This window comes from Periplaneta americana, chromosome 3 (assembly GCF_040183065.1).
Source record: "Periplaneta americana isolate PAMFEO1 chromosome 3, P.americana_PAMFEO1_priV1, whole genome shotgun sequence".
Classification (NCBI taxonomy): domain Eukaryota; kingdom Metazoa; phylum Arthropoda; class Insecta; order Blattodea; family Blattidae; genus Periplaneta; species Periplaneta americana.
In genome coordinates this window covers 66,914,902-66,941,560 of record NC_091119.1, presented here as the reverse complement: position 1 = coordinate 66,941,560, position 26,659 = coordinate 66,914,902, and the positions used below count along the sequence as shown (strand labels likewise).

Genomic DNA, 26,659 nt, shown 5'->3' with positions numbered 1-26,659 from the left:
ATTATTATTATTATTATTATTATTATTATTATTATTATTATTATTACTATTTAATCTGGAAGAGCTAAGGTGAGTAGGCCTTCTCTTCCGCCCAGCCAGAATTTGAACAGTACGTAACTTACAATTTACAAAATGTGTTTCAGAAGGCGTTAGTCAACTGCTGGTAGGCATGCAGAAGCTGCTGACGCTGCTGCACGTAGCCTCCGCCGTCGTTTATCTTGAGGACACAAGTGAGAATCTTCTCCAGTGCCAAAGAAATCGACCCTTATTCGTTATGACATCCAGTAATATGGCCGCCGCTCATGCATTGCAACAGGTACAATAGAAGAACAAGTAATATTTCTTATTGTTCTGGTATATATAATTATGCAACCTGTTAACTTTGCATGGACTATAGAAGATGAAGTTAACTGCGGCTTGAGTTGAACATAAATACACTTATACTTCGTTCCATAGTGTCTGACAGGTAAAGTAAGCATTGCCGACAGAGGAAGGGAGAAACTAATGCCAGAGGTCACATTCCAGACTTATTTTGAAGTTGGGCGGAGGTAGAACACTTAAAGATAAATGTGGGATATGACCTCAGGTTGAATAGCCGTTATCTTTCTCTTTTCCTCCGCCTGCAATGTTTATTTTGCCTGTCAGACAATATGAAACGCAGTATGGTGTGTTGTGAATCTCAGCTGAAACAATATACAGTCAACTCTGGATATAGTGAACTCGGTTACAGTGAACATTCGTCTGTAGTGAACCTAAATCTTTCGTCCCAGCCCGCATACATTAAAAAGTAAATTAATATTTCCATTTATAGTGAACCCTCGCTTCGGTTATAGTGAACTTAAAAATTGAAGTTACAAGAATTGTATCCTGACAAATCCTTATTTGAAGTCAGACCTTCTTGTATAAAATTGATAGGATGTGTTGAGAACAACATTCTAAGATTCTTACTCCTTTTGTCAAAGGACAAAGGTAGGGTTAGTGATTCCTAGACAATAAGCTGTACTGTAAATCCAGGCAACGTGTGACGACCTTGTCTCACTCCACCGTCGAAGGGTTGCCATTCTGTTCTCAGGCACACTATTCTATTGTTATTTCTAATCCTCCACCGTCAAAGGGTTGCCTTTTGTTCTCAGAAACATTTCCATTATGACAGATAGCATCGAAACAACGGATAATAAAATTGACTTCTTTTATTAAAAGGGGATGGACATTATATCCAGAGCATAAATGAAGGTAAAATTCCTATGACTTTCAAACTCATCAACCCTCTCCCAATTTCCACTGAGCGACCCAGGAAATTCCAAGGCAGTCGCACCATAACAGCGTTTGTCATTTCTACCTAATCAGTCTGTTTCTAGTGTTCCAACAGTGAATGTACTGTATAAAAAAGTCGAAGCGTAAAATGTTTTATTTGGAAGATAAGGCGAATATTATAAGTGACATTGAACGTGGTCTTTCGCAAGCGGACGTGGGTCGACAGCATAGTTCAAGCAGGACGAATAGAAGAAATAGTAAGTGTACGTACTATGTGAGTTTACACGGATCTGCCGCAAGCGGCACTGCTACCGGTATGAGCGTGACTCGGAAGTTCACAACATTTGTTACGCTGAATGTAGTTCTTTTTAAAAGATAATTTCTTCCATTTAACCTGGCTATTCGTAACTTTAGAAATACCTTTATTTCCCTTATTCATAACTAATAGTCTACTATCAAGTAATGCTATTATAAACGTTCGCAACAGAAAATACAATAGGATCTGAAACGTTTTGAAAGCAATAATAAGTTCAGTATTTAAATAATTAATCATTTCATAACAAGTTGCGGATTCAGGGCAGGAAAAAAAAAAAACAAAACCTACAAACCCACAAAATGTTAGTATATAAAGAGTTTAATGATATATATTTTACGTGTCTATAAATGAATTAAATTACTCGTCATGATTAGTTGCCTGCTTCTTATTGTAGTATAACTTATATCCGAATTTTAGCGAGAATACCACCTGCACCTGGAGTAGCGTTTCTGCTAGCGTAAATAGCAATTGGTTGAGTCCAATCTTGCATAAATGGCATAAACATAAATAATAATGCGTGATTTGCTAATTGTTTCTTTTGGTCATCAGTCGTGCGATCTCCGAAATCAACAAATTCTTTCACTTTAAGGGAATAATTATTAAATTGAATTTCTTCTCTGAGTTTGACCTCATCGAATATTACCACTCTGTAATGATTATTTTAATATATTTCATCATTTCGGTAAATTAGAAAAAATGTGAGATCAGCTCCTGGTTGTAATTTTCAACGCACTCGCGGTATTTCTGTCTCATGACTTTTTATAATAAAACAGTCTCATTTTATAATCATGTGTTCGGGAAAATGCACATCACAAGTACAGAGCGTTCGCCTACGGGTGGGGCCAGGAAAGCGGCATGTACTGTTACGCCGCTTTGTGCGCGCAGTTGTTGAGACAAGCTCGACAATCAAGGTCATCAAGGTCGACAAGTTATCAGTTGTGAGCCAGATGTTGCAGTATTTAACACGTAAGTGCAGTTTCTTGAAACAGTTGCTTAAATATTTAGCGTGTGTGTAAAATTTGTTAACGGTGCAAAACGTAAAATTCACGCTTGAACAGAGAGTTTTTATGTATGATGCATATGTGAAAACAGAGTCATGTAGAGAGGTGCGTAGGCAATTTGAAGTGAAATATCCGGGTGCTCCAATTCAGGGTAGAGAAACTGTTAGACGTCTTGTTAACAAATTAAGGACAACAGAGTCGATAAATGCTACAATTCCTAAGCGAAAACAAAGAGTATTGACGGGAGAAAAAAATTGATGAAATCATTGCATAATTTACATGCTCTCCTAATAAATCTCTAAGACGTGTTTCACAGGAAGTTAGTGTTTCAAAACCATCAGTCTTTACTGCTGCTAAACTTTTAAAATTAAAACTCTACAGAGTTGTTGTTCTTGTACTTTTAGAAGTAGTGGTGGTAACGGTGTACAAGCATTTAAAATTATTAAATTCTAGAAGTGAATTCCTAATGATTTGGAACATGTTTTTAACGAAAACATTCTTTTCCTTGTTAGAGCCTATTTTCAATTGTTTAGAGACTATTTCCTGCACTTTTAAGTCTATTTTAGGCACCTGAAATTACATTTTAACGGCCTAAAATCCGTACCATAGTTGTGAGACAGATGGAAACTATCCTGAGTAATATTATTCCTTGGCTTGAAAGATACGAGTAATACAGAACTGCTTTCTTTTATTTATTTATTTAATCTGACAGCATTAAGGCCATAAGGTCTTCTCTTCCATCCTACCATATAGTACATATAAATACAAAAAAAGAAAAGCACATAATATAAATACAACATATTGTTTGATTTTTTTGTGAAATGAACTCTCTTCTTTCTTCATTTGGCATGGAACAAACATTTGTGTGAGTCGTCTCGAAATGACTTTTACATTAAATGTGCAGGTTACAACTGTTTCCGAACAAAGGCAATATTTCTTTCTATTGCTCCGAACTCTGTTGTCCACTGTTCTTGAAAAATCCGGCCACTATCTTGGTTAAGTGCCTATTTTTTCGGCACCGAAAACATGTTTGCGAGGTCCGTTGCAATACCACAAGAAAACAATATTCAATCAGTGAGCTCTATGTGTATTCAATACACAGTTACACACGAAGACAGGTACTGCCACTGTTGCCACACGACTTCCGGACCTGTTAGTGTTGCAGTGTTGCCATACTACAAGTCCGAATGGAATTAGAAGCTATTCCAGATTTTCCATCTATATATTTATAGTACAACACGTATCTATATAAAAACTGTTCATGTAACGTGCCACTGCAATCGAGTTCGCGTGCCACTGTGACACGCGTGGAACAGGTCACGATCCCTGACGTAGACACTATGGGCCCTATTCATAGACATTCTTAGCGCGGGCTTTCGGTGGATGATCAGCGAACTAACGTTTTTCGTATTCATAAACCAGTGTTAGCGATATGATATGATATGATATGAATCCTGTTTAGCACGCTCGTAGCGCGGGCTAGCGAAATGTCTATGAATAGCACCCTAAATCTTTTGAGTACGAGTGATAACGAGTTTGAATCCCGGTTATTTGAAATAAATGTATATATTTCTTTTTATAAGCTCACAACTTAAATTATTTTTAGTTCATAATCGGATAGTTAACATGCCTCTTTGTATCCAGATCTTACCATGTGATCAGTAGGCCTATATGCTCGCGCATCAATACAAAATACAAAATAAATAATAATAATAATTTAGTAACTTATCTTAATTTATACTAGAAATAAATTTATTTCGGTGAAAGGTATACAATAAATACCGTTTATACCTAATACATGGAAGAAAGAAAACATAGTAAGTTATTCTGAACTGTTTCCTTCCTCAGAAATTCGAAGTCCATTGTTTGCTATTCTGTGAGGTTATAAATTGTTAAATTGCAAGAATTTCTGCATTTCTGTTGCAGTCATGAATTCGAGTCTCGAATAATGTAATAAAATAGAAATAAAATGATACAATCAATATAAGAAGAGGATACAATAATATCAACAAAATTTGAGGAACGAATGAGCAGCGCTCGTGTTCGGTCGCAGTTCAGATATATTATTAATATAAGAAGGATATAGAAAATAAAATAAAATAGGAACTAAAATTAAAATTACAGCTACAATGAAATTATATAATATATTATTAACATAGAGAAGAATAATATCGTATGTGAATAAAGTAGGACAATTTTGTAAAAATATATATTCCGAAATTATAGAATACAAATAGCATATAAATATAGGCTGATTTATTAATATACATAGGCTATAAATTGATTTAATCAAATTGAAGACATTAACACGTTTCTAATTTTCTTGTTAGGCCTATGTGTTCGTGGGTTACATGTTAGAAGTTCTGGGTGTAATTTAGCTAAAGAATTATACAACCGAGGGCCAAAATTAATACTATGCTTTAGACCAGCAGATGTGAAACATGTAGGATGCTATGCATAGACATTTCGCTAGCCCGCGCTACGAGCGTGCTAAACTAGCCCCGGCTATCGACTGATTACTTGCACAGAATTCATATCATATCACATCGCTAACACTATTTTATGAATACGAAGAACGTTAGTTCGCTGATGATGCACCGGAAGCCCGCGCTACGAATGTCTATGAATATGGCCTTACGGTTCTACTAATGTTGAATTATTATTTCGTCTTGTGTCATGTAATATAAACTTGTTACGATTTTTATGATAAAATTTTAACAAAGTATATTTATAAATTTGTTCAATATTAAATACATTAAATTCAGAATAAATTAATTTAGTTGGATAATCAAAATGTTTCTTCAAACAAATTTTAATTATTAGTTTTTGTAGTAAATTTAACGGACTAAGATTAATTTTTGTACTTCCATCCCAAACAATAATGCCATATTGAATGATAGACTGAAAAATGGCCAAATAAACATTACGTAGAACTCTAATGGGTAAGTAGCATCGAAGATTAACGAATTTATAAATTGTTTTACGAAATCTCTTACAAAGATAGGCAATGTGATGAGGCCATTTTAAATTTTGATCAATAATGATACCGAAATATTTCACATATGTGGCTTCTTTTAATGGTGGACCTTTACAACTTTTGAGATCTAAATATTATTATTATGTTTTTATTCTCTTTTTTACTTGTTTTCATCTGGAAATATTTTTAAATAATGACGTTCCTATAACATTAATATAAAGATACGGTCACACGTCGGTACTTTTGCTGCCGCAACTTTTGTACTGCAGCTGCAAAAGTTGCGTGTCGTGTTCACACGTAAGCCAAAAGTAGCGCGCTGCACGCTACTTTTCGTGCTGCGCAACCCGAGTGCTGCAAAAATTGCAACTGGAGGTTACGAGTCTGTTCACACACAAGGCGCTACTTTTGCAGCCGCAGTCATGCTGCAGGTTTCCATCTCCGTGTTGATTTCTCAATATACAATTAGTGGTTATGTTCGCATTATTAAGAAACTCATGCGAAAGCTCACTTACCTAATATTTGCTTTTCTGTGCTAACTAGTATTCAGAAATTGGCATTATTTTTACTATAAAGCTTTTAAAAACGCCTATATACTTAAATGATAACCAACAGCATATTCACGTAATCAGTGTTGGCAACTCTCCTGTTTGAAACCACGGTATGGAAAATTAAAAAAATGAATTATATCGTCAGCAAATATACTCAGACTGTGTTGTGTATTTAATAACTGTTGCAAATAATTTATTTTCATCACATCTAACATTAAAATATATCCAAATAATAAAAGTATCATTGGCATATTTGGGTGGCAACACTGGTTGCAACCGCAGCAAAAGTTTCAACAAAACCGATATAAAAAATGCTGCGGCTGCAACCCTGAGAACCCTGTTCACACGTCGCTACTTCTAAGCTGCGCGCAGCATGAAAAAGTAGCGGGCAGCAGGTTCGGCAGCCGCTACTTTTCGGGTTGCACCGTTGTTCACACGTCGCAGTACGAGAGTTGCGCAGTTTTTTGTACTGCAGCGCTGCAAAAGTAGCGACGTGTGACCGTACGTTAATGTTTAAATCAGGGCTGCCAATTGGCTTCCCGTATGAGCGTTTTACCTGTAGGGACAATGAAATCATGTTTGTTCCCTCACGGGCAGGACTGCTAACCCTCTCTAAGGGTACGTACAAGTTGGAGCGACGATAAACGATAAAAGAAGCAGCGATGCTATAGGCTATCAGAGAGAATTGAAGCATGCATTGTCATTGAGGTGTGCATATTGGAGTAACGATAAAAGCGACGAAAAAGATAAGTTCCATTTTCTTCGCTCTTGTCGTTCATATAATCTCTGATTAAGATAATATTGATCTGTATAATGACCGGTGGTTATCAGTATATCCGAATATTAATAGATTTATTATTATTTCGGCATATTAAATCAATTGTTGTAGAAATTGGCAAATTGATCAGTTGTGTATTTACTCGTGATACATTATGTGATCACAATAACCAATCACAGCACAACGAATTTATACTACCTTTGGGATGAGAAACGGGTTCAATTTTGTACGTATTTAAGTTATATTAACCTTGAACCTAGCAGCTGATATTTCCTATATATCTTCTTTCATTAAGTGGATGTATAGAATATGTTCTACTGATAAATCAAAATGTTCGCTTCCCGCGTCCTCGTTTCTCCGATATGAACACTTGATTCTTTGATAATACCAAAGAGTCGCTAGGACATTTCTTTTATCGTTTATCGTTGCTCCAACGTGTACCTACCCTTAGGTAGCGGTGAAGGGGAAAGTAGACAGTTCGTTTCGCATAGGTCAGGGGTGAAGTATGTACTACGTATCTCCATGGATGTCGCAAAGCAGAAACCTGGAACTGAGTTTAACAATGACTGGAAATTGTTATTATTTTTTTAAAGAATAAAAGTAGGAAGATGGACAGTATCTTATTTGTAAAAAACATGTCAGGTGCAGAAAATATAATTTAAAGTAGCATTATGATGTGTTCCATATTGGAAATGTAAATATATCGTTAGTGATGAAAGGATAAATTTACTGACTGTACTAAGTGGTATTATTTAAATTTGTATTTAATGTGTTGAACAATCTAAAGTTCGATCCTGAAGCGTAATATAGAGAAAGAAAAGAATGAAGACAAATTAAGAGCAAGTGTGACGGATTGCACTTTATAGGTTAAGAGCTGTAGAGAGGATTGTTGTATCAAAGTCCATTACACTATCCATTGAAAGCATAATTAAAAGAGAGGGGAAAAACAAATCTAAGGCCTTTGTAAATCTGTGTTTTTTATGTATTCGTTCCTGTTGCGTTATTTATTTTCACTATAATGTGCTGTTTGCTAGGTACACTTATGTTGTTTATAAAGTTTTAGATTTACAAACTGTGATAATGTTATTTTCTTTCACAAGAAATTGTTTACTATAATTTTATTGTTACTACTACTACTACTACTACTACTACTACTACTACTACTACTACTACTACTACTACTACCACTACCAGTACCACTACCACTACCGCTGCTGCTGCTACTAAAGCACAGTAAAAAGTATTATAATTTAATACTTCTCTAGTTACTGCTTATTTTATTGGTTAAAATTTGTTTACAATCACACAAGTAGTGGTACTACTGATAAGAAATAAGCATGATCTTCCACCGCCGTTGATATACTGCACAACTGTACAGTCCTAGTGGACGTCACCACACAGTACTGCGGGTGCCTCAGCTACTCAGCTGTATTCCCATAAGGGCAGCTCCAGTTCCGTATTGCCAAAGCGGGGAGAATTCCTTGCCGGCCCTGGTTTATATATCACTGTTATCTGTAAGATAAATGACAGAGTTGGAAATTTAAATTAAAATCAATAACGCTAGATGCTAATAGGCCTACATTAAAAATATCTCACAATTTTAAACATACATAGAGAGATTCGAACCCCAGCCTCTGGAACGGGAAGGTAGAGCTCTACCGCTAAGTAATAAAGTTTTCCTGGAGAGTAGATTAGTAGTAGGTTATTTTACGACGCTTTATCAACATCTTAGGTTATTTAGCGTCTGAATAGGATGAAGGTGATTATGTCGGTTAAATGAGTCCGGGAGTTCAGCACCGATAATTATCCAGCATTTGCTCATATTGGATTGAGAGAAAACCCCAGAAAAAACCTCAACCAGGTAACTTGTCCCGATCGGGAATCGAACCCCACCTGGTTTCGCGGCCAGATGCGCTAACCGTTACTCCACAGGTGTGGACCCCCTAGGGAGTATGTCGTTTTGAGACATGTCTCTGCTACGGCTTGACTTCATAGGTTAGGTTAGCGTTAAGATAACGGTAGCTAGGGGTGGGTTATGGACGACCGTTTGCACGTTGGCCATACTCAGACCTATTGTTCACCCCGAATTTATGGGATGAATGAGAATGAGGTGTACCAACCCACAGGCCACATGTTACTCCTCACCCACTCAACCAACGCGCCACCTACCCCCTCCCCCCGCCCTAAGTTCATACCGCCAAGGTGACCAAGCAGCAAAGGATTCATTCCAACGGCCCTTCAAGGTGTCGAAGAGTCCTTGGAAGTAGAATCCTAGCAGAGATATTGCGGAAGGCTGGGAACTCAGGAACGATTGCGGAGAGGACGCCCCCTCCTCCTTTAAGCCGACGAAGAGATGCGTCTTAACCTGAATATAGCCTATGTATGAAATGAGATGAAGATGAATTATATGAAACCTAAATTATTTTTCTACAAGGGGGGGGGAAGGGAAATGGACTGTGGCAACCAACCCGGCATTTGCCTAAGTAACTGTGGAAAACCGCGAAAAACCCACAGTCAGGTTAGTCGGTCCGGGAATCGAACCATGGACCGCCCGAATGCGGAACGCGTGAGTCACCTCGCTCGGTACTTGACTTCATACTCGATGCTTCATGTTTCCTCGTACGAATCGCACGGTAACCCGAACGACACTTGGAATAATTCACGCTACAGGAGAGCGACCATTTTCCATGTAAATGGGTGTACAATTCCAGAAGAAAAAATGACCCGCCTGAATTTTCTAAGTTCCGGATTCAAAGCATTGCATATGCTCAGTACTCCCAAGTAGTGGTTCACACGAGATCTCTTTGACAGTTATTCAGTTATTGAAATTTATTTTACGTCGATTGTTGTAATCGGAAAGGCATTTGTAAAGATGCTATGAAAATTGAGCTGTTCTTAATGATAGATGAATACAGGCTGAAAGTGCAATAACTTCGCAGATTGAAAGGAACGGTAGGATGCACTGAAATGAATATAAAACCTATATTACGTTTTGTGATTAAATGCACGGTTGGTTAGGAAATTAAGTTGGAAGTTTCAGCAGTCTGGCAACATCGCCGTTAACACACTCTTTTCGTAATACAGATGTAAAAGGTCAACGAAAACGGTTTGTCTCGCTAGGTGAACTACTCTCTGGATACGATGTTGCAATCTGCTGGCATCGTTCAGTGGCTTGAAATGAGTGGTTTTAAATTAAATTTACCCGAGAATCGTCCATGCTTTTGAAATACGCCAGAGGGATAAATGATTATTTATTAGGTTTCCTGTCGATATGGACAAAAATCACGGTCCTACTTGAATATTACCGATTAAGAGTGTGTTAAACGTTTGAGAAAAAAAATTCTGAAAACACTATGAACTTCCCACCAATATGGTAGGCCTATTTCATTTTTTTGATACATACAACAACATGCTATTCGCTCTGAAAGTCTACAAGGTTATTTCACATCCACTCTGCATTTATAAATCGTGAAGTAAAATATAATGGTGGTAAACAAAATTAACTTGCATAATTAATTAAAATTGTTCTCTTCTCAATAAGTATCCGATTTTATTTTCAGAATAATTTCTTGCTTCTTCCATTAGTTGTGAAATTCTTTCCTGTAATACTGGATTGAAGAAAACGTTGTTAAATTGTTGTGTGAATTGTGCTGTGTAAGGAGCTTCAAAAGTCGGGCCACTTTTGTTTCTGGAACTGTACAGAGAACTGGAAATAATAGATTACTTAATGTTATATTGGAACGAGAATACAGCAGAGACCTAAAAATAGATGAGAGCATTTTATATTTGTAAACAACAAAATGCTCTGGTTCTAGGATTTCGATAGTACCGGCAGTAGTTGTCTTCGTCATCTTTATCACCACCACCACCACCACCACCACCACCACCACCACCACCACCACCACCACCACCACCACCACCACCACCACCACCACCACCACCACCACCACTATAAAAAATTGGAAAACAACTAAACTTAGAAATAGTACTCCCTCTGCTCCAAAATATGGTATAGAAAGATGTCATTTATTCCGTTTCAAAATATGGAATACATTTGTTAAAGTTCTCAGTAATATAATGTAACTTGAATACATCTCCTAGGTACTTATTTGTTTCATAAATTAACATAAGAAAAACTAGTAAATAAAGTACATTTCATTTTGTGTGTTGTCAAATTAATAAAAGAAAAAAAAAACATTGTTTTGAGAGAGGCAAATTAACATAAAACTGCAGTAAATTAGAACCCGTTTTTATATGACTGTTGTGCCTTAGATGTTCTATTCAAAATTGACTGGGTTGGTGTTACATTTTCTGCAACATGAACACCACAGCAGGTGGCCATTTGATTTCCGTCCATAATGAACTATTTAAATATTATAGTTTGATGCACTACAGAAGACTAGAAACATTCACAACTATACTGTCTGATAGTCCCTTCACTACTGAACAGAATACTACACAGCGAAACATTTCGTGAGCGCATGCGCAATAATCAAACCTGTTTTATTTATTACTATATCGTATTTTGGAACGGAGGTAGTATAAAATGCATTCAAGATATAAAATAATGAAGGAAAATTGTTGAGAAGACCAAAACTTTCAATATTTGAGTTTCAACGCCTATTAGAGAACAAGAATGTAGGCGTACGCATTCTCCCCTTAAGACGAAATTTACTTGGAGAGACTAATAATAAACATGTTTTATATTAATAATGATAATGATGATAATATAATATTAATATAATACTAATAAGAAAGGTAATAACAATACATAAAATAAAATATAATAGGTCTACTAATAGGAATGAAAATATTTTAGCTTGATGGTTGTCAAATAGCATAATTCATAATAATGCATTTTAAACATTACTGGTATCTAAACTGTTCTTTATATTGATTTCATGTTTAGCAATGAATTTTTAAATCACTCTCTCCTACACAACCCATACATTATTCACAATAAAATTCACACATTCATTCACAATCAACATCTTACCTAGAATAAACCTACAACAAAATTATGATATTCTCTGGTTTAGATACCAGTAATGTTTTTTTTTTTTGACGATCATGCTTTTTTATGGCGTAAACATATTGAAGCTAAACGTAAAAAATTAAATTTTGAAACATAAAAAATCTATTAGTTATTGGGACCTATGACAGTTATGACAGTTTTGATTAACTGTCATTAGAAAATGAACTACTTGTTTATAACTAAAACCAACCTGGACATACGGAATCCAACTGTGGGGAACTGCAGATGTATCAGTTCCATTGTCACTGCACCATGGTATGTCCGTAATGATGTCATTCATCGTGACCTAAACATTTCAACTGTGAAATAAAAATCTCTAAGTTCAGTAAAAATTACCTGCACCGATTAAATCAATCATTATGCATTGAATTTGTTGGATCATAGTCAAACAATAAGAAGACTTAAAAGGACCAATGCTCTTGACCTTCCATTCATTTTTACTACAGCTATTTGAAATATTGTTATTTTTCTTTTGGAGTGTTGTCATGGGATAACATCTCCACTCATGTCATATTCTTTTATAATATTTACTTATTGCCTATTGTAGACAGATTGTAAATGTGGCATAAGTGTTAATAAAAAAAGTTTTTTTTCCCCTACTTACCATTGTTGTTTACTTGCTTCGTAATTTGAATACCGCACGTTCTGGTTGCTATGCAAACAAAAGAAATCACAGTTTGTTATAACTCTACTTACTGCACTAGAAACAAATGAAGCTTTTATTTAGAAAAATTCACATTTTCATATCTTCTATTAGACTTTTTTCGGTATTAACTCAAATCGACCTATCCTCTAAGCTTCTTTCATCTTTTCATCCACTAAATCCTCAACCAATGGACCTACTTTTTCCATAATCATTAAGTGATTACAAAACTTTTAAACTCGAAAGTTTAAACTCATTTGGAGAAATGGTCCTAATACAAATTCACTTACTAGAAACAATGACTGTTTACACTGAAACAAAATAATGAACCTACATAGCCTATTGCCTTGGCAACGATGTTCAAACTTTCTTACAGAAGAAATGTTTACGTATCACAGTATGCAATATTCAGAATTAAAAACAAATTTATTTAAATGACGATCGTCCAAAAAAATAGTGTGCAATACACATATGTTAAGTGCGTAACAGGATGTGGGAAACTGAAAAAACTCGACTTCGTCTCGTTTTTTTCAAAATGTTTCCTCTATTCTGTTGTAATGTACAGCTATCAAAAGAAAAAGTGGCCGCTCTCCTAAAACAAAGTTCCCTTCGGGTATCTTCGCTACAATTCGGAGACAGGCGATGTTACATGTTGTTGGACCACGTTGCCTGATATCTACAGTTATAATTGAAGTATTCTGTGTGTTATTCGATAGCGTAATGGTAGCGTTCTGGCCTCTTATTCGTGAGGTCCTGGGTTCGACTACAACCTCGTGATTTTTATGTTCTTTTTTGTTCTGTTTTTGAGAGAGACAAACTATACATAATGGCTCCTTTCTCTTTTACGATTATTTTAGTAATTAACATCAGGTTCATTAATATATTATGCCATGACTTTATCATTATGATATTGTGGCTGCAAATGGAAAGAAAAAAGATTTTATTCTCAATAAAAATATCTTTCGTGGCATAAACAAAACAAATTTACTGGCGTCAGACTTAAAACATTCAAACAATTAAGCGTTGAAAAAACAAAACAAGAAGCCACAATTCAATATTTAGTCTATCTTCCTCTTATCTCGATCATCTTGCAGTCGAGTGGGCATGGAATCGACTAGTCTTTGCAAATAGCGACTGTTCTTAGACACGATATTCCAGGCATTCTGAACATACATACATAAGTGTTCTGCCCATGGGCAGGTCTTTCATTGCAAACCCAGCAATCTCCAATCTTTCCTATTTTCTGCCTTCCTCTTAGTCTCCGCATATGATCCACATATCCTAATGTCGTCTATTATTCTTTTCAGCCAGAGACCCAACCAATCCCTTTTTTCTCTTTCTAATCAATTTCAGCATCATTCTTGCTTCACTCACTTTTTCAAACACAATTTTATTTCTTATTCTGTCTGTCCACTTCACACGCACCGTTCTTCTCCACATCCACATTTCAAATGCTTCAATTCGTTTCTCTTCATTTCGTCGTAATGTCCATGTTCCTTCCCCATACAATGCCACACTCCACACAAAGCACTTCACTAGTCTCTTCCTTAGTTCTTGTTCCAGAGGTCCGCAGGAGATCCTTCTTCTTCCATTAAAAGGTTCCTTTGTTCATGTTTGCAGTTTTTCTTGGAAAGGATAGGCCTAAATGCGGTAACATCCCGTTGCTTTCCGCACACCACTATCTCTTTCGCATCTTATTAGATTCCAGGGGGCCCAAGCGTGGAGATGAGGAGAGTGGATTTGACTAATTGGGCCCTCCGGACTTCACCGAAAGTTACGGCAAGGGTTAAATATTAGTTCTATCAGAATGTTTGACCCTATCAGAGACCGGGAAATCCAAATTAGCCTTTGCCCCCCGCATCCTGGACTAGCTTCTACGAATCATCAGAAAATCTTAGAGTGTGATTGGGCCAATTTTTCCGAAAATGTTTCCACACTTTTGCCCTCGTAGCTCAGCGGACGAACGTCGGAATTTAGATGTCAACGTCTCAGGTTCAATTCCTCGTTACTCCTTTTCATTTTATTGTGGTTCAAGATAGTATAATGTAATAATACAAAAAGAAAAACTAATACCAGTATTATGCAACTGGATTTTTCCAAACCTAATATTAAATTTATGTTATTTATATCGCTAAAGAACGATTACAATATAAATAACTTGAATATTATTTATACAGTATCACTAAAGAACGATAACAGAATATAAATGATAAATATCGGTTTGTGTAATTAATATAAGATATTATATAATACGTATTTAATTATCTAAATAAAATAACCTATTTTACAAAGAAAGATGGTTATTTGTGTTATAATAATTACTTACATAAAATAAAGATTATTTATATTGCGAAAGAACAATAACAATATAAATAACTTGAATATTATTTTATAATGCTAATAAAAGAAAACAGAATATAAATGATAACTTGAATATTATTTATATCGCTAAAGAACGATAACAGAATATAAAGAATGTGAATATTATTCATATCGGAATTTCACAGAGTTATTACAGATGTATTTAAGAAATTGTAGAAGAATAGTAATTAGTAACAGTGTCCTATTTATTCTACTTGGAGCCAAATTTGTAACTTTTAAAAGTGTGGTTACTATGTTGAAGTGTATGTGTTGTAACTTATGCTTGATTTGTTATGTATGTGAGTCAGTTATAGGATGCTTGATGTCTTCGCAATGTCGTAATTATAGTTTGATTGTGTTTGTGTGACTATTGTGTATTAATTTATGATGTATGGTACGGAAAGCTGCATATTTGTGTTATAGAAGTGTTACGTATGTGTGTTGTTAATGGTTTTATATGCTTCAAATTGATATCTGATATTTGTTTTGCAATCGCAATGCCTAATTTACGGATTGTTTATGTTTTGTTTACATCGCGTAAGCTAATTTAATTTTTTTTTCCATTTCTCTTTATGCTTATCTTTTTTGTGTATAAAACTATAGCCCTAACATACATGTGTAAAATAGGGCTAACTCCCATTGGAGATACAATAATAATAATAATTATTATTCATACCGTTATAAAACGATAACGGAATACAAATGATGACTTGAATTTTATTCATATCTCTAAAGAACGATAACAAAATAAAAATAACGTGATATCCATAAAGAACGATAACTGAATATAAATGATAATTTGAATATCATTTACATCGGTAAAGAACGATTAAAAATAAAATGAAAACTTGAAGAAGGCCCGAACCCACGACCTTTGAATCATTAAACAAGCACTGTACCGCTGGTCTACGAGGCGTAGATATGGAACACTTTCATACTTCCGGAACTGCTTGTACCAGCACATGCATCGTGTAACATCGCCGCGACCCGAAGTGGACTTTGAAAATATTCGCTGTTCACGAGTGCGGCCACTTTTTTTTTTTTTTTAACAACTGTACAAGGTGGGCTTGGGAAATAGTACAAAATAAAAAGACGAATATCAGAACATATGCATAACTAACTTATAACAATTTTATTTATGGCAGTCATATGTACATGAATTGCCATTTAATATATTGAATATAACATCCCGCAAATGGCCTCCATCGGCATTGATGCATTGCTGCAAGCGCTTCGGAAGTTTCTCATGACAAGTTGAATCATTTCATTGGGAATGACCCAAGTGGAGAAGTAGACCGAGTAGGAAATCTCAGTAATATTTCGTCTAGCCTACATGAGTCAGCGAGAAGAAGAAGAAGACAAGAAGCTGAATCAAGAAGGCTTTACGGGAGATCAAGAGAAGGTGCGGTAAGTGTTCAGAGAAGACGTCAAGATGCGAAAAGTATGATGGGTGAAGAGATAGTGATTTCGTCACCACAAGGCAGTATTTTATCGTTGTCGGGTAGATTTAAGGGCCAAAAAAGTTACGATCTTAGGAGTTGGTGCATGAGCGGTAAGAAATAAATAAAAGGTTTGAATGAAATTACAACAGGAAGTTTGGTGATTTAGGGCCATATTCATAGAAATTCTTAGCGCGAGCTTCCGGTGGATGATCAGCGAACTAATGTTTTTCGTATTCATAAACCAGTGTTAGCGATATGATATGATATGAATCCTGTACAAGTAACCAGTCGATAGCCGGGGCTAGTTTAGCAAGCTAGTAGCGCGGGCTAGCGAAATGTCTATGCATAGCACCCATAATGTCGTAAATCGTATTTAGTGTCATGAAAGTGTGTTTAGGGGATCATAGATATAGAGATCAGTTAGGAAGTTATAAAATGGAGAAAGATGTTGGGAAATTAAAAAGTGGCTAGTTAATAAGTTTATTGTAAAGAAGTGATGTAGTGAAGTTTATAAAAGATGATCTTAGTGATAGTATTTACAATTTTCTGTAGTTTTTTCTGAGTATTGATTGTGGTTAAGAAATGAATGATCAAACTAAAGTGAACTAGATATTCATGTCAAGATTTAATAAGATTATTATAATGACGTGTATTAGGTAGAAAAAAAATCCCAGTGAGTATAACCGAGTGAAGTGTTAAAGGTTATTAAATAGGAATATTAGTATAGGGATTTTAATGAGGATAGTCAGTTAAAATTTAAGAACGATATTTCGATAAAGTAATAATGATCAACAGAATAATATCCTGTAGAGTAGGACGAGTTAGATGTAATGTAGAAAGATGGAATTATATATACATTTAGGTAGCAAGATTAGAATGCTGGAAGGATCATAAGTGGAGAACGAACAGATGGTGGATATTTAAGATCAATGAGAAGAAACTGACTGTTGGAGTTCAGTTAATAGCGAGAGTAGAAGAGTTATTAGTTTAACAGGCTGTCAGGATTGCATACTAATTGTAGGTATATGTAATAGAAAGTTATGGTTAAACCCTTTTACATAAGTTGTGGTACACCATAACAAATGTAAATGTTGATGACAAATAAATATCTATCATTAGTAATGGCATGAATCTCTTCTTGGATTGTCATTTTAAAATCCTGAATAGCGTGTAGCCGCCGGGAAAAACTTTCTCTTTGAGATAACCCCAAATAAAATAGTCTGGGGCTGTCAGATCTGGAGACCTCGCAGGCCACGCGATATCTCGCAATCGCGAGATCAGTCGATTTGGAAACAACTGGCGCAGTGTAGCCATCGTGTTACGGGCTATGTGGGCTGTAGCCCCAGCTTGTTGGAAAAACGTTATGTTGAGATTATTCATTGTTACCAGTTCTGGAACAAAAATTTTCTATCATGTTCCTATACCGCTCGGCGTTGACAGTGAGTGGACGTTCTTCATCGTCTTCAAAAACATAAGGTCCGGCAATGCCAATGGGAACTCTAATTGCGCACCAGACTACGACCTCTTGGCTGTGTAGAGATTTCTTATGAAGAAGTTGTGAGTTCCTGTCTGCATAGGAACGAAGATTTTGCTTATTCACGAACCCGCTAAGGTGAAAATTCGCTTCGTCAGACACTGCCAGGAAGACAAAATGACCTCATCTTGCTGCACTCTTTCAAGAAATGTTATGCAGAACTGTAGCCTATTCTGTCTATCTTCCGGCCGCAGCTCTTAACACACCTGCAATTTGTAAGGAGGGAACTTCAAGATAGACTTCACAATCCTACGCAGGAAAATGCGAGACATGCGTCATGTCCTTGTATGGCGACGAACCGATCGCTGCGGACTTCGTTGCAGAGCCACACGGACACGTTGGATGTTCTCAGGCGTACGAACTGTTTTCTGCGGCACCTCGTGTTTCATATTCACGACTGAACCATTTGTTCTCCACTGATTCACCCACCCCGATATCGTCCTTCTGTCCGCTATACAGTGAAAACGGTTCTCTCCACGTCGTAACTCACGCTGCGCGAAAATACAGTAAAACCTCCCTAAAATGAAACGCGATCGTTCCAGAATTTTTTCTTCCGTTTTCACAAGTTTTCGTTTTACAAAGGGTTGAGTTTTGGCAAAACTAAGAATAGACTACTGCAAAATGCTCACTGTAGGAAGAACACAATGAAGAATTAATTTGAAATAAAAGTTACTACTCTACGTGCAAAGTGAATTTTATTTTCATAATTATTACCTTACGTAATTGCAGCCCTCCCTCTCTCTCTCCCCCCCCTCTCTTTCTGTGCGCCCTAGTTTCTTGGCTACCACATTTCTTTTAAAGTGCATTGCCGCGACTTTTTTTTTTTTTTTTTTAAGGGAACGTTGTAGGATTTCCTTCGCGTCCTGCATCAATTCAGAGCGTAAATTGTGCCCTGATCCATCGGTTGTGTAACTGAAGTTATGAAGTTATGTTTTGTGGAAAATAGATTAACTTCACGTTAGACAAATCAATCCTTGGATGGCAGGTAGCATTGTCTAAAAACAATTACGACCTTGGCGTTTCATTGCTTCATTAAAATTATGAAGCCACTCTTCCATGATAGAGCTGGTCATCTAGGCTTTTTTTTTATTAAATCGCACAGTTTTACTTCATTCTTACTGTTACTTAACACGGTATTGGCATATTAACACAAAACTCAGAATAAATAAACGGAAATGTGAAACTAAATTGACACTACACTACAATTATTCACAGTTTTATTCTACTTGCACTGTCCTTTATCACTGTATTGGCTTCTTAGCACAAAACTGAGAATAAATGAAAGGAAATGCAAGAGGGTTGAAAGAAGTAACGATATAGGAGATCAGTAACCTGCGCAGATCCCTGACAATAAACACAGCATTGTGACATGGTTAGAGAAGCTTCACCCCCAACGCCTGATAAAGAATAGAGAAAGTTTTCCAGATCATTGCATATACAGTCACACAAAAAAATTATGTCTTGTTTCGTACAGTATTATCGCAAAAGTAAAAATGGTTTGAAAGAATTTAGCAACAGTTACGCTTAAAATTATCTGTTTTAGGCAGGTATTTTTTTTACCTAAATGGTGTCCAAAAATGATTCCGTTTTCGCGTTAGGCAGTTTTCCGTTTTAAAGTATTGTTTTAGATATTAAATCATTCCGTTTGCATATTTATTTTTCGTTTGTGCAGGTTCCGTTTTATACAGGGTAGTTTTAGCAAGGTTTACCTGTAACACTATTTCCACGAATATATGCTTCCACCGCCCTGACACGGATCTCCTGCGACCAACGGTTCATGGCTAACAAGATGGCATTAATAATTGTTTTGTTTAGGCAAAAATTTGACGGAAGGATCCATTATTAACTGCATGATTAGCAATATAAATTGTACCATTTCCCGCGACCCACCTTGTACTTATCACGTTTCTATCGTAACATACTATTATGTTCACCATCATTATAAACAGTCTTTATCTTTAGTCAATCTCGTGAATAATATGCCACATTATTGTATCAGTACAGTAAAATATTACCATGCTAACTACAACGTCTTGACTTCTATTAAGGCAGCATGACTTGTGCCATAAATTAATATTATACAACGTTTTTCCATGCAACATCACTGCTGTCATAGCAACCCATTCTACATAGACCATCATAACAAACTACCCAACATTATTGTTGATATGTAATTTGATATGTAATTTCTTTATTAATTATTTTATAATGCTTTGTTACAAAAATAACATATTTTTTATTATTTACATTTAAATATACGGAATACAGAATATAATTACAACAATAGAAACAGAAATAAATAATACAATCAATATAAAAAAGAAGATACAGTAATGTTAACAAAATTCGAGGACCGAATGAGCAGCGCTCGTGTCGCAGTTCAGATATGTTATTAATAGGCCTATAAGAGAATATACAAAATAAAATAAAATAGGAACTAAAATTAAAATTACAGCTACATTGAAATTATACAATATAATATATTAATATAAGATAGGCTGACCAGACGTATCCGATTTCCGGGTACAGTCCCCGGTTTTGAGTTGCCGTCCCCGGGGAGCAAATATCTCGTTTTTGTCGCCGGAAATTAATTTTGTCCCCAGAAATTTTGATTCTGTTTCAGTGACATTTTACACATGAATATTTAAGTATCGTGATGAAACTGCTGTGATTCATGCACATTTCTGAACGGTTCTCAGTATGAGACAGAAGAACCAGCGAGCACAGTATGTGATATTCTGCACTCTTTGAGAAGAACATACGATATACCATCTTCGTCTTCATTAGCGTTGCGCGGAAGCGTTAGAACTGCTGCAGCGTCCATTTTTAAGTAGTTGAAGAAAGTTTTGTGACAAATCAACGGGTGAAAATTGGTGTGATGTTTTTCAACATTTCAAAAAAAAAAAATCCATTCCATTTGAAAATCTTCCCAAATAGTGTCATTAATCATGTGTCTTTCAATCAGTAATTCGTCAGTAAGTTGAAAGACTTTTCTCCACAATGGACTCAATCTGGACTGATGAAAAGTCAAGAATGAAAATTGAAACAGCTTTGTCACAAGTGAAAACAAACTTTAATTTCTCTGGTAAAGAACTTAGTGTGAAGCTATATGGGAATGAACAGATCCTTAAAAAGATATATTATTCAATCCAGTACTTGTAAAATGTGTGTGTTAAAATTCAGTGTGTACAATATTATGTGAAAGATTTGGATACATGCGTCAGTACTGAAATTGTATTCTTAGTGACCATAATTATGTATAGAAGTTATGTGTGTTTATTAATTTAATTTAAAAAGTTAAGATTACAAATTTAGTGTGCAAAGTTCTATTATTATATCTACTGTTTCATGTAATTTCTGCAACATTTCAACGGATAGTGGCTAGATAAGTGTTTGTGGCTTTTCTTGAAATTGCCGATGTCCCCTGTTGGACCATAACAAATCTGGTCAGCCTAATATAAGAGGAATATAGGAAATTAAAATAAAATAAAATAGGAAGTAAAATTAAAATTACAGCTGCAATGAAATTATATAATATAATATTAACATAGAGAAGAATAATATCGTGAATAAAGTAGGACAATAATTTATGAAAAAATATAGACTATATTCCAAAATTATAGAATACCGGTACAAATATATTATAGGCTGCTTAATTCTTACACATAGGCTATACATTTATTTAATCAAATTGAAGATATTAACACGTTTTTAATTTTCTTATTATATGTTAATGAAACACATTTAGGCTTACAATGTTACACAGCTATCGAATTCGTAAATGGATTTTATTCACTCGTTGAAATTATCCTCGGCTACGCCTCGGGCGCTAAACTTTTCTCTCGTGAATAAAATCCTAGTTTACTCTCTTGTGTCATAAATTATTATTTCGTGTAAAAATAAGTGTACATACAAAAATTAAAATATTAATAATCACTTATAGGCATCTTCGAGGCTTCATTTCTCAGATGCGAAGTGGGTTCTTCTGAGTGATTTTCAGTACCGAGACACGCAGAAGATAGACAAGTTTTTCAACAACACATACGTGTCTCTGGACTGTGAGTTCCTTGTGGCACACCCAACAGGCGGACACCATGCCAGAGTCGATATCAGCGAAGTATATCGGATCTCTCAAGGAACACTTCTTCAGAGATCTTTCTTTGGTGTTTGGCGACAGGGATTTGGAATAGAGGGTACGAATGAGAGCTTCTTCGAACGCAGAAGTGATTTACAAGGAATGGTCTTAAAAGCCGCGGCGATAACGGTAAGTTCTCTTTCGTGTAGCACAGCGTTTCTCAAACTATGGTCCGCGGACCACCTGTGGTCCTCGAGGTCTGCCCTTGTGGTCCTTCAAAAAGACAGAAGAAAAAATAAAATTCAAACGAATTGCGTATCACACTATAGCTTAAAATCTCAGAGTTTGGAAATGACACATGGCAATCGAATTTCACTTTTTCTCCCAGTACTGCATTTTATAAAATTTATTACCCTACCCGTCTATCGACTTCCCACTCTACTCTCAGCAACAAAAGAGGGATTTAAGGCACTATATACATGGTGTTTCTCGACATCTTTTCCCTGCACATCTGGCGCCTTACCTGTAACCCAGCCAGGGACCACCTGAATTCATAACAGAGGACCAAAGTACCGAATATTAATTCGATTTTAAAATATAAGTATACTGGTATTAAAATATGTTACGAAAATGATAAATTTGCTTTCGAGGGAACAAGAGTAAGGTGGTATGTTCTGAGTTTAAAAAGTGGTCCCCACTTCAAAAAAGTTTGAGAAACGCTGGTGTAGCATGTTTTTATTAGGAAACAGTTTGAAACTGAGTTGTTTGCAAATTATCAGTGGAGGCAAAACACTTCAATGTACATTTCAAAACCGGCATTTGCTTTGTAAATAAGGAAAGCCATAAAAATCCACCGTCAGATTGGCCGGCCACGGGATTTGAACCCAGGACTTCCCGAATTCAAGTCTCACACGTTATCGACTAAGCCAGCCCCGAGCATAAGAGGGGAAGAGAGAGGGACGCAGAAACTCTTATCCATGTTCATTTGCTTACACTGCCTTATAAACAAACGTAGAGTAAGGCTCTGTGTATCAGTGGTGGAATTTAAGCGACCAGCTGGAGCCGAAAATTCGTAACACCTATGATGACCGCTGATACAATCCGTCACTGACATTCACGTCTGCTCGTAGCGCACCAAAACATTATTGCCTCTGCCGGGGAAGGTGGAATGCGGAGTTAAGGGTTGATCTGCACTGACTCAATCGAGTTATTTACGCCCAGGCCTGGTCTAAGCTAACCACTCGGTTTTAGTGTAAATTCATTACTTTCAGAAATTGATATAATCTATTGCAATCCAGACAGTGGAAATGATGACACCACAAATTTTCCGAAACATCATTTTTGTCAAGTGAAATAAATGTCAATGTAATTCAATATGTACTTCTTGCTGAGCTTATAATGTTGAAATTCGTGATGATTTTTAAATGATTAATTTTACATTAATTTTCTTCTCGTGAATTTTATTGATATTATTTTTGTCTTGGAAATGTAGGCCTACCACTTTTAACTATATAAAAGCGTCCACCGGCGTGGCTCAGTTGGTTAAGGCGCTTGCCTGCCGGTCTGAAGTTACCCTCGGGTGCGGGTTCGATCCCCGCTTGGGCTAATTACCTGCTTGGGTTTTTCCGAGGTTTTCCCCAACCGTAAGGTAAATGCCAGGTAATCTATGGCGAATCCTCGGCCTCATCTCGCCAAAATACCATCTCACTATCACCAATCTCATCGACGTTAAATAACCTCGTAGTTGATACAGCGTCGTTAAATAATCAACTAAAGAAAAACTACGTAAGAAATGAATAACACTGTCTGCATATTATTTTTTATAATCTGTGAATAGGCTACATAACCATTTAACAAGTTTTAATCATGAAGACTTTGCAGAGATCCGAGACGATGGTATTCAAAACGTTTAACAACCAGTTCTCTCATGTGTACCTATGTTAAACATATATGGTATATGTCCATTGTAATTGCAAACATTACAAACTGAAAAATTCGCCGAACCTAGAAATAATTTAACAACAGGTTCGTCCGAACCGATGCGAACCGGCGGAATATCACCACTGACCCGAGATGACTTTTTACCAAAGGAATTGTGATTCAATTCCCGAACATTTTTCGTGGCACATACAATTTTTTTGTCTGGCAATTTTTCCGTGTGCCTATTAAGCTTTCCTATCATTTTTATTCCATCTTCGCTCCTTTCTATGCATATCTTTTCTCTGATAGCAATTAGTTATTGTTGATATATTGGAGAAAAACTTATTAAATACTTTCCAGCCAGCTACTTAAATTGTAAATTTTGTCTTCTAGAATATACTGCAATAATCGCGAAACTTTTCTTGATCCTTCGGTTCCATAGTACTCAATCGGTAAGATTCGGTTATCTTCGTTGACAATGGGTAGCAACTACTAAACACTAAAACTGAATTGCATAGGAATACGCCGTGACATCTGATGGTATAATGCAAAGCCTTGAATATTGTGATTACTGATTATACTTTAATATACAAGCGAAGTAATACCATAGTCTAGTAATATACAGTCACGAAGCTCAATACGTAGGGAATATGCATCCATAGATAGTTGCTAAACATTAGGGTCGCTACTATCGCCTCATAACAGACATTCGAAATAGTACCGGCACAGTCTATTGTTTCTAGTACTCTCATCACCTCAAGCTTCGTGACTAGTGTTGCTAACTGGCTATCACTGAATCCCGCTAGACGGAACTTATATACAAGCTATTTTAGAGCTAAAAAGCTAGATTTATATAAAATACTTTAAAAGGGAATAATTCAAAATTTCATTTACAGATACTGCTAATTATGTGTCACATGTTTTAATGTTGAATAATTGAAACTATGATTACTTGTTTTAAATAGAGATTTCCTCAGGATCATCAGGGTCAATGTCTGAATCCTCCTGAAGAAGTACGTACTTGCAATAGCTGCAATATCTCTGCTATTAGATGTATGTGAAGTACTCGTCACTTTATTCCTTCTTGTATGCAGCCAGGATCCCTACTTTACGTATCATATCTATTGACAATGTGTAATCTTATATGGATCACGTGAGTCACGTCATCTCAGCAAGAAAGGCAAAGAATTGGGAGGGAAGGATGATAAGCAGATCCATGATGAAACATGTTTCAACTCGTCTCTGCTTTACAACATATTATTACGTGCTTACCATGAATAGTTTGAGATTAATATTTATACAAAATAAAATAAATTTGTTTAAAATTTGATTAAAACTACGAAGCTCCCCGCCTGCTAAGAGAAGGAAATAAGCTAGATTCCCCGCTAAGCTGGATGGAATTCTTTTTGCCGCTAAGCTAAACATAAAAAAAGCTAGATTTAGCTTGAAAAAAGCTAAATTGGCAACACTTTTCGTGACTGTATATATCAGACTGTTGTAATACGTTGAAAAACGAATTAATTTTGTTTTCGAACTTAAGCCAAGTAATTTTTTATCACAATGGCTGAGGAAATACCAGGCATATCACAGGAACACTTTCGAACTCCTCCTCAGAAACGAACTGTTCACAGTATGGCAGAGAAATAACGGTTCGGAACAGGTTACAATCTCTTTACTATTTCTTTAGTTCAGTGTTGAGTTCCCTTTGGTTGGCAGCACTGCTGTAAGAAAGGCGGGAACAGTTTCTTCCGGCTAGAGATGGAGGAAAAAAATTAAATACCGATATATTTATATTTCAATACGTTGCAAAACTTATTTCGATAAACGATATATATTGCAGAAAATATATCGATATATCAAAACGATTATCGATATATCGCTATTCCGTAAGCAAATTAATAAATAGGCCTACTAATGCAATTACATTTGCACATTTATTAGAATAAACTTACTTAAATTTCAATAGCCTATTCCTTATTTATTTACTAAAATATATAATAAAAAACAATGTCAGTACCAGGTTGTGCATAGAACTCCTAGCCGTAAACAAATCTCAAACCAGTATTATATCCTTGTTTCTCTTTCCATTTCAAAACAGAAATAAAAGTTTTGAAAGTCAGACGGTTCCTTTTCAGAGTGGCAGTTGCTCTTGCCTTGGAGAACATTCATACTAAAATAGTAATAGTTAAACCTCCCGTCTCAATTTCGCATACGTTGCATATTGAATTTGGTACTGCATATTAAACAGTTTGAATTCGAATTCCAGACCAGCCAATCAGAGAAAGGCATTGATTGGATTGGATATTTCAAGGTAGCGCAATTATGTAACTGCCCACTTTCATTAACGCCATCTCTCAGGGAATTATCGAAGTTAACTAGTGTGGATTTTGTTCATAATAATTCCACAAAAACAAAAACAAATAAAAATACGATAAATTTATGAGAAAACCGATATATTATACGATATATTGAATCAAAGTTTCGATATCGATATATAGAAACGAAAATATCTGTATTTCGTAAAAACCGATATATCGTTACCATCTCTACCTCCGGCTCCCTCGTCCCGTTAAAAGAAGGATCAAAAAAGTACCGCGGATAGCACATAATTTTTAATTGATGTAGTTGAAATATTCACCATAAGCCAATTAAACTTTGTTTCCTTCACAGGAAGCTCCAGTTACTATATTGAAGGAAAAAAATGATAAACTTGTTCTTGACGGTTTCTTTGGGAAGGTGTGGCAAGTGTTGGAAAGAAGATTGAATTTTACGTGA

The 26,659-nt window shown here is 35.9% G+C and overlaps 1 protein-coding gene across 1 annotated transcript in view; it reads left to right on the top strand.

Annotated features, from left to right (window-relative positions):
* Nucleotides 1-26,659, top strand: part of LOC138697031 (probable glutamate receptor) — a 52,380-nt gene that overhangs the window by 6,715 nt on the left and 19,006 nt on the right. The window contains exons 2-4 of the mRNA XM_069822623.1: nucleotides 144-316; nucleotides 21,833-22,153; nucleotides 26,555-26,655. Coding sequence (XP_069678724.1) covers nucleotides 144-316; nucleotides 21,833-22,153; nucleotides 26,555-26,655 — 595 coding nt within the window. The remainder of the gene's footprint in view (nucleotides 1-143; nucleotides 317-21,832; nucleotides 22,154-26,554; nucleotides 26,656-26,659) is intronic.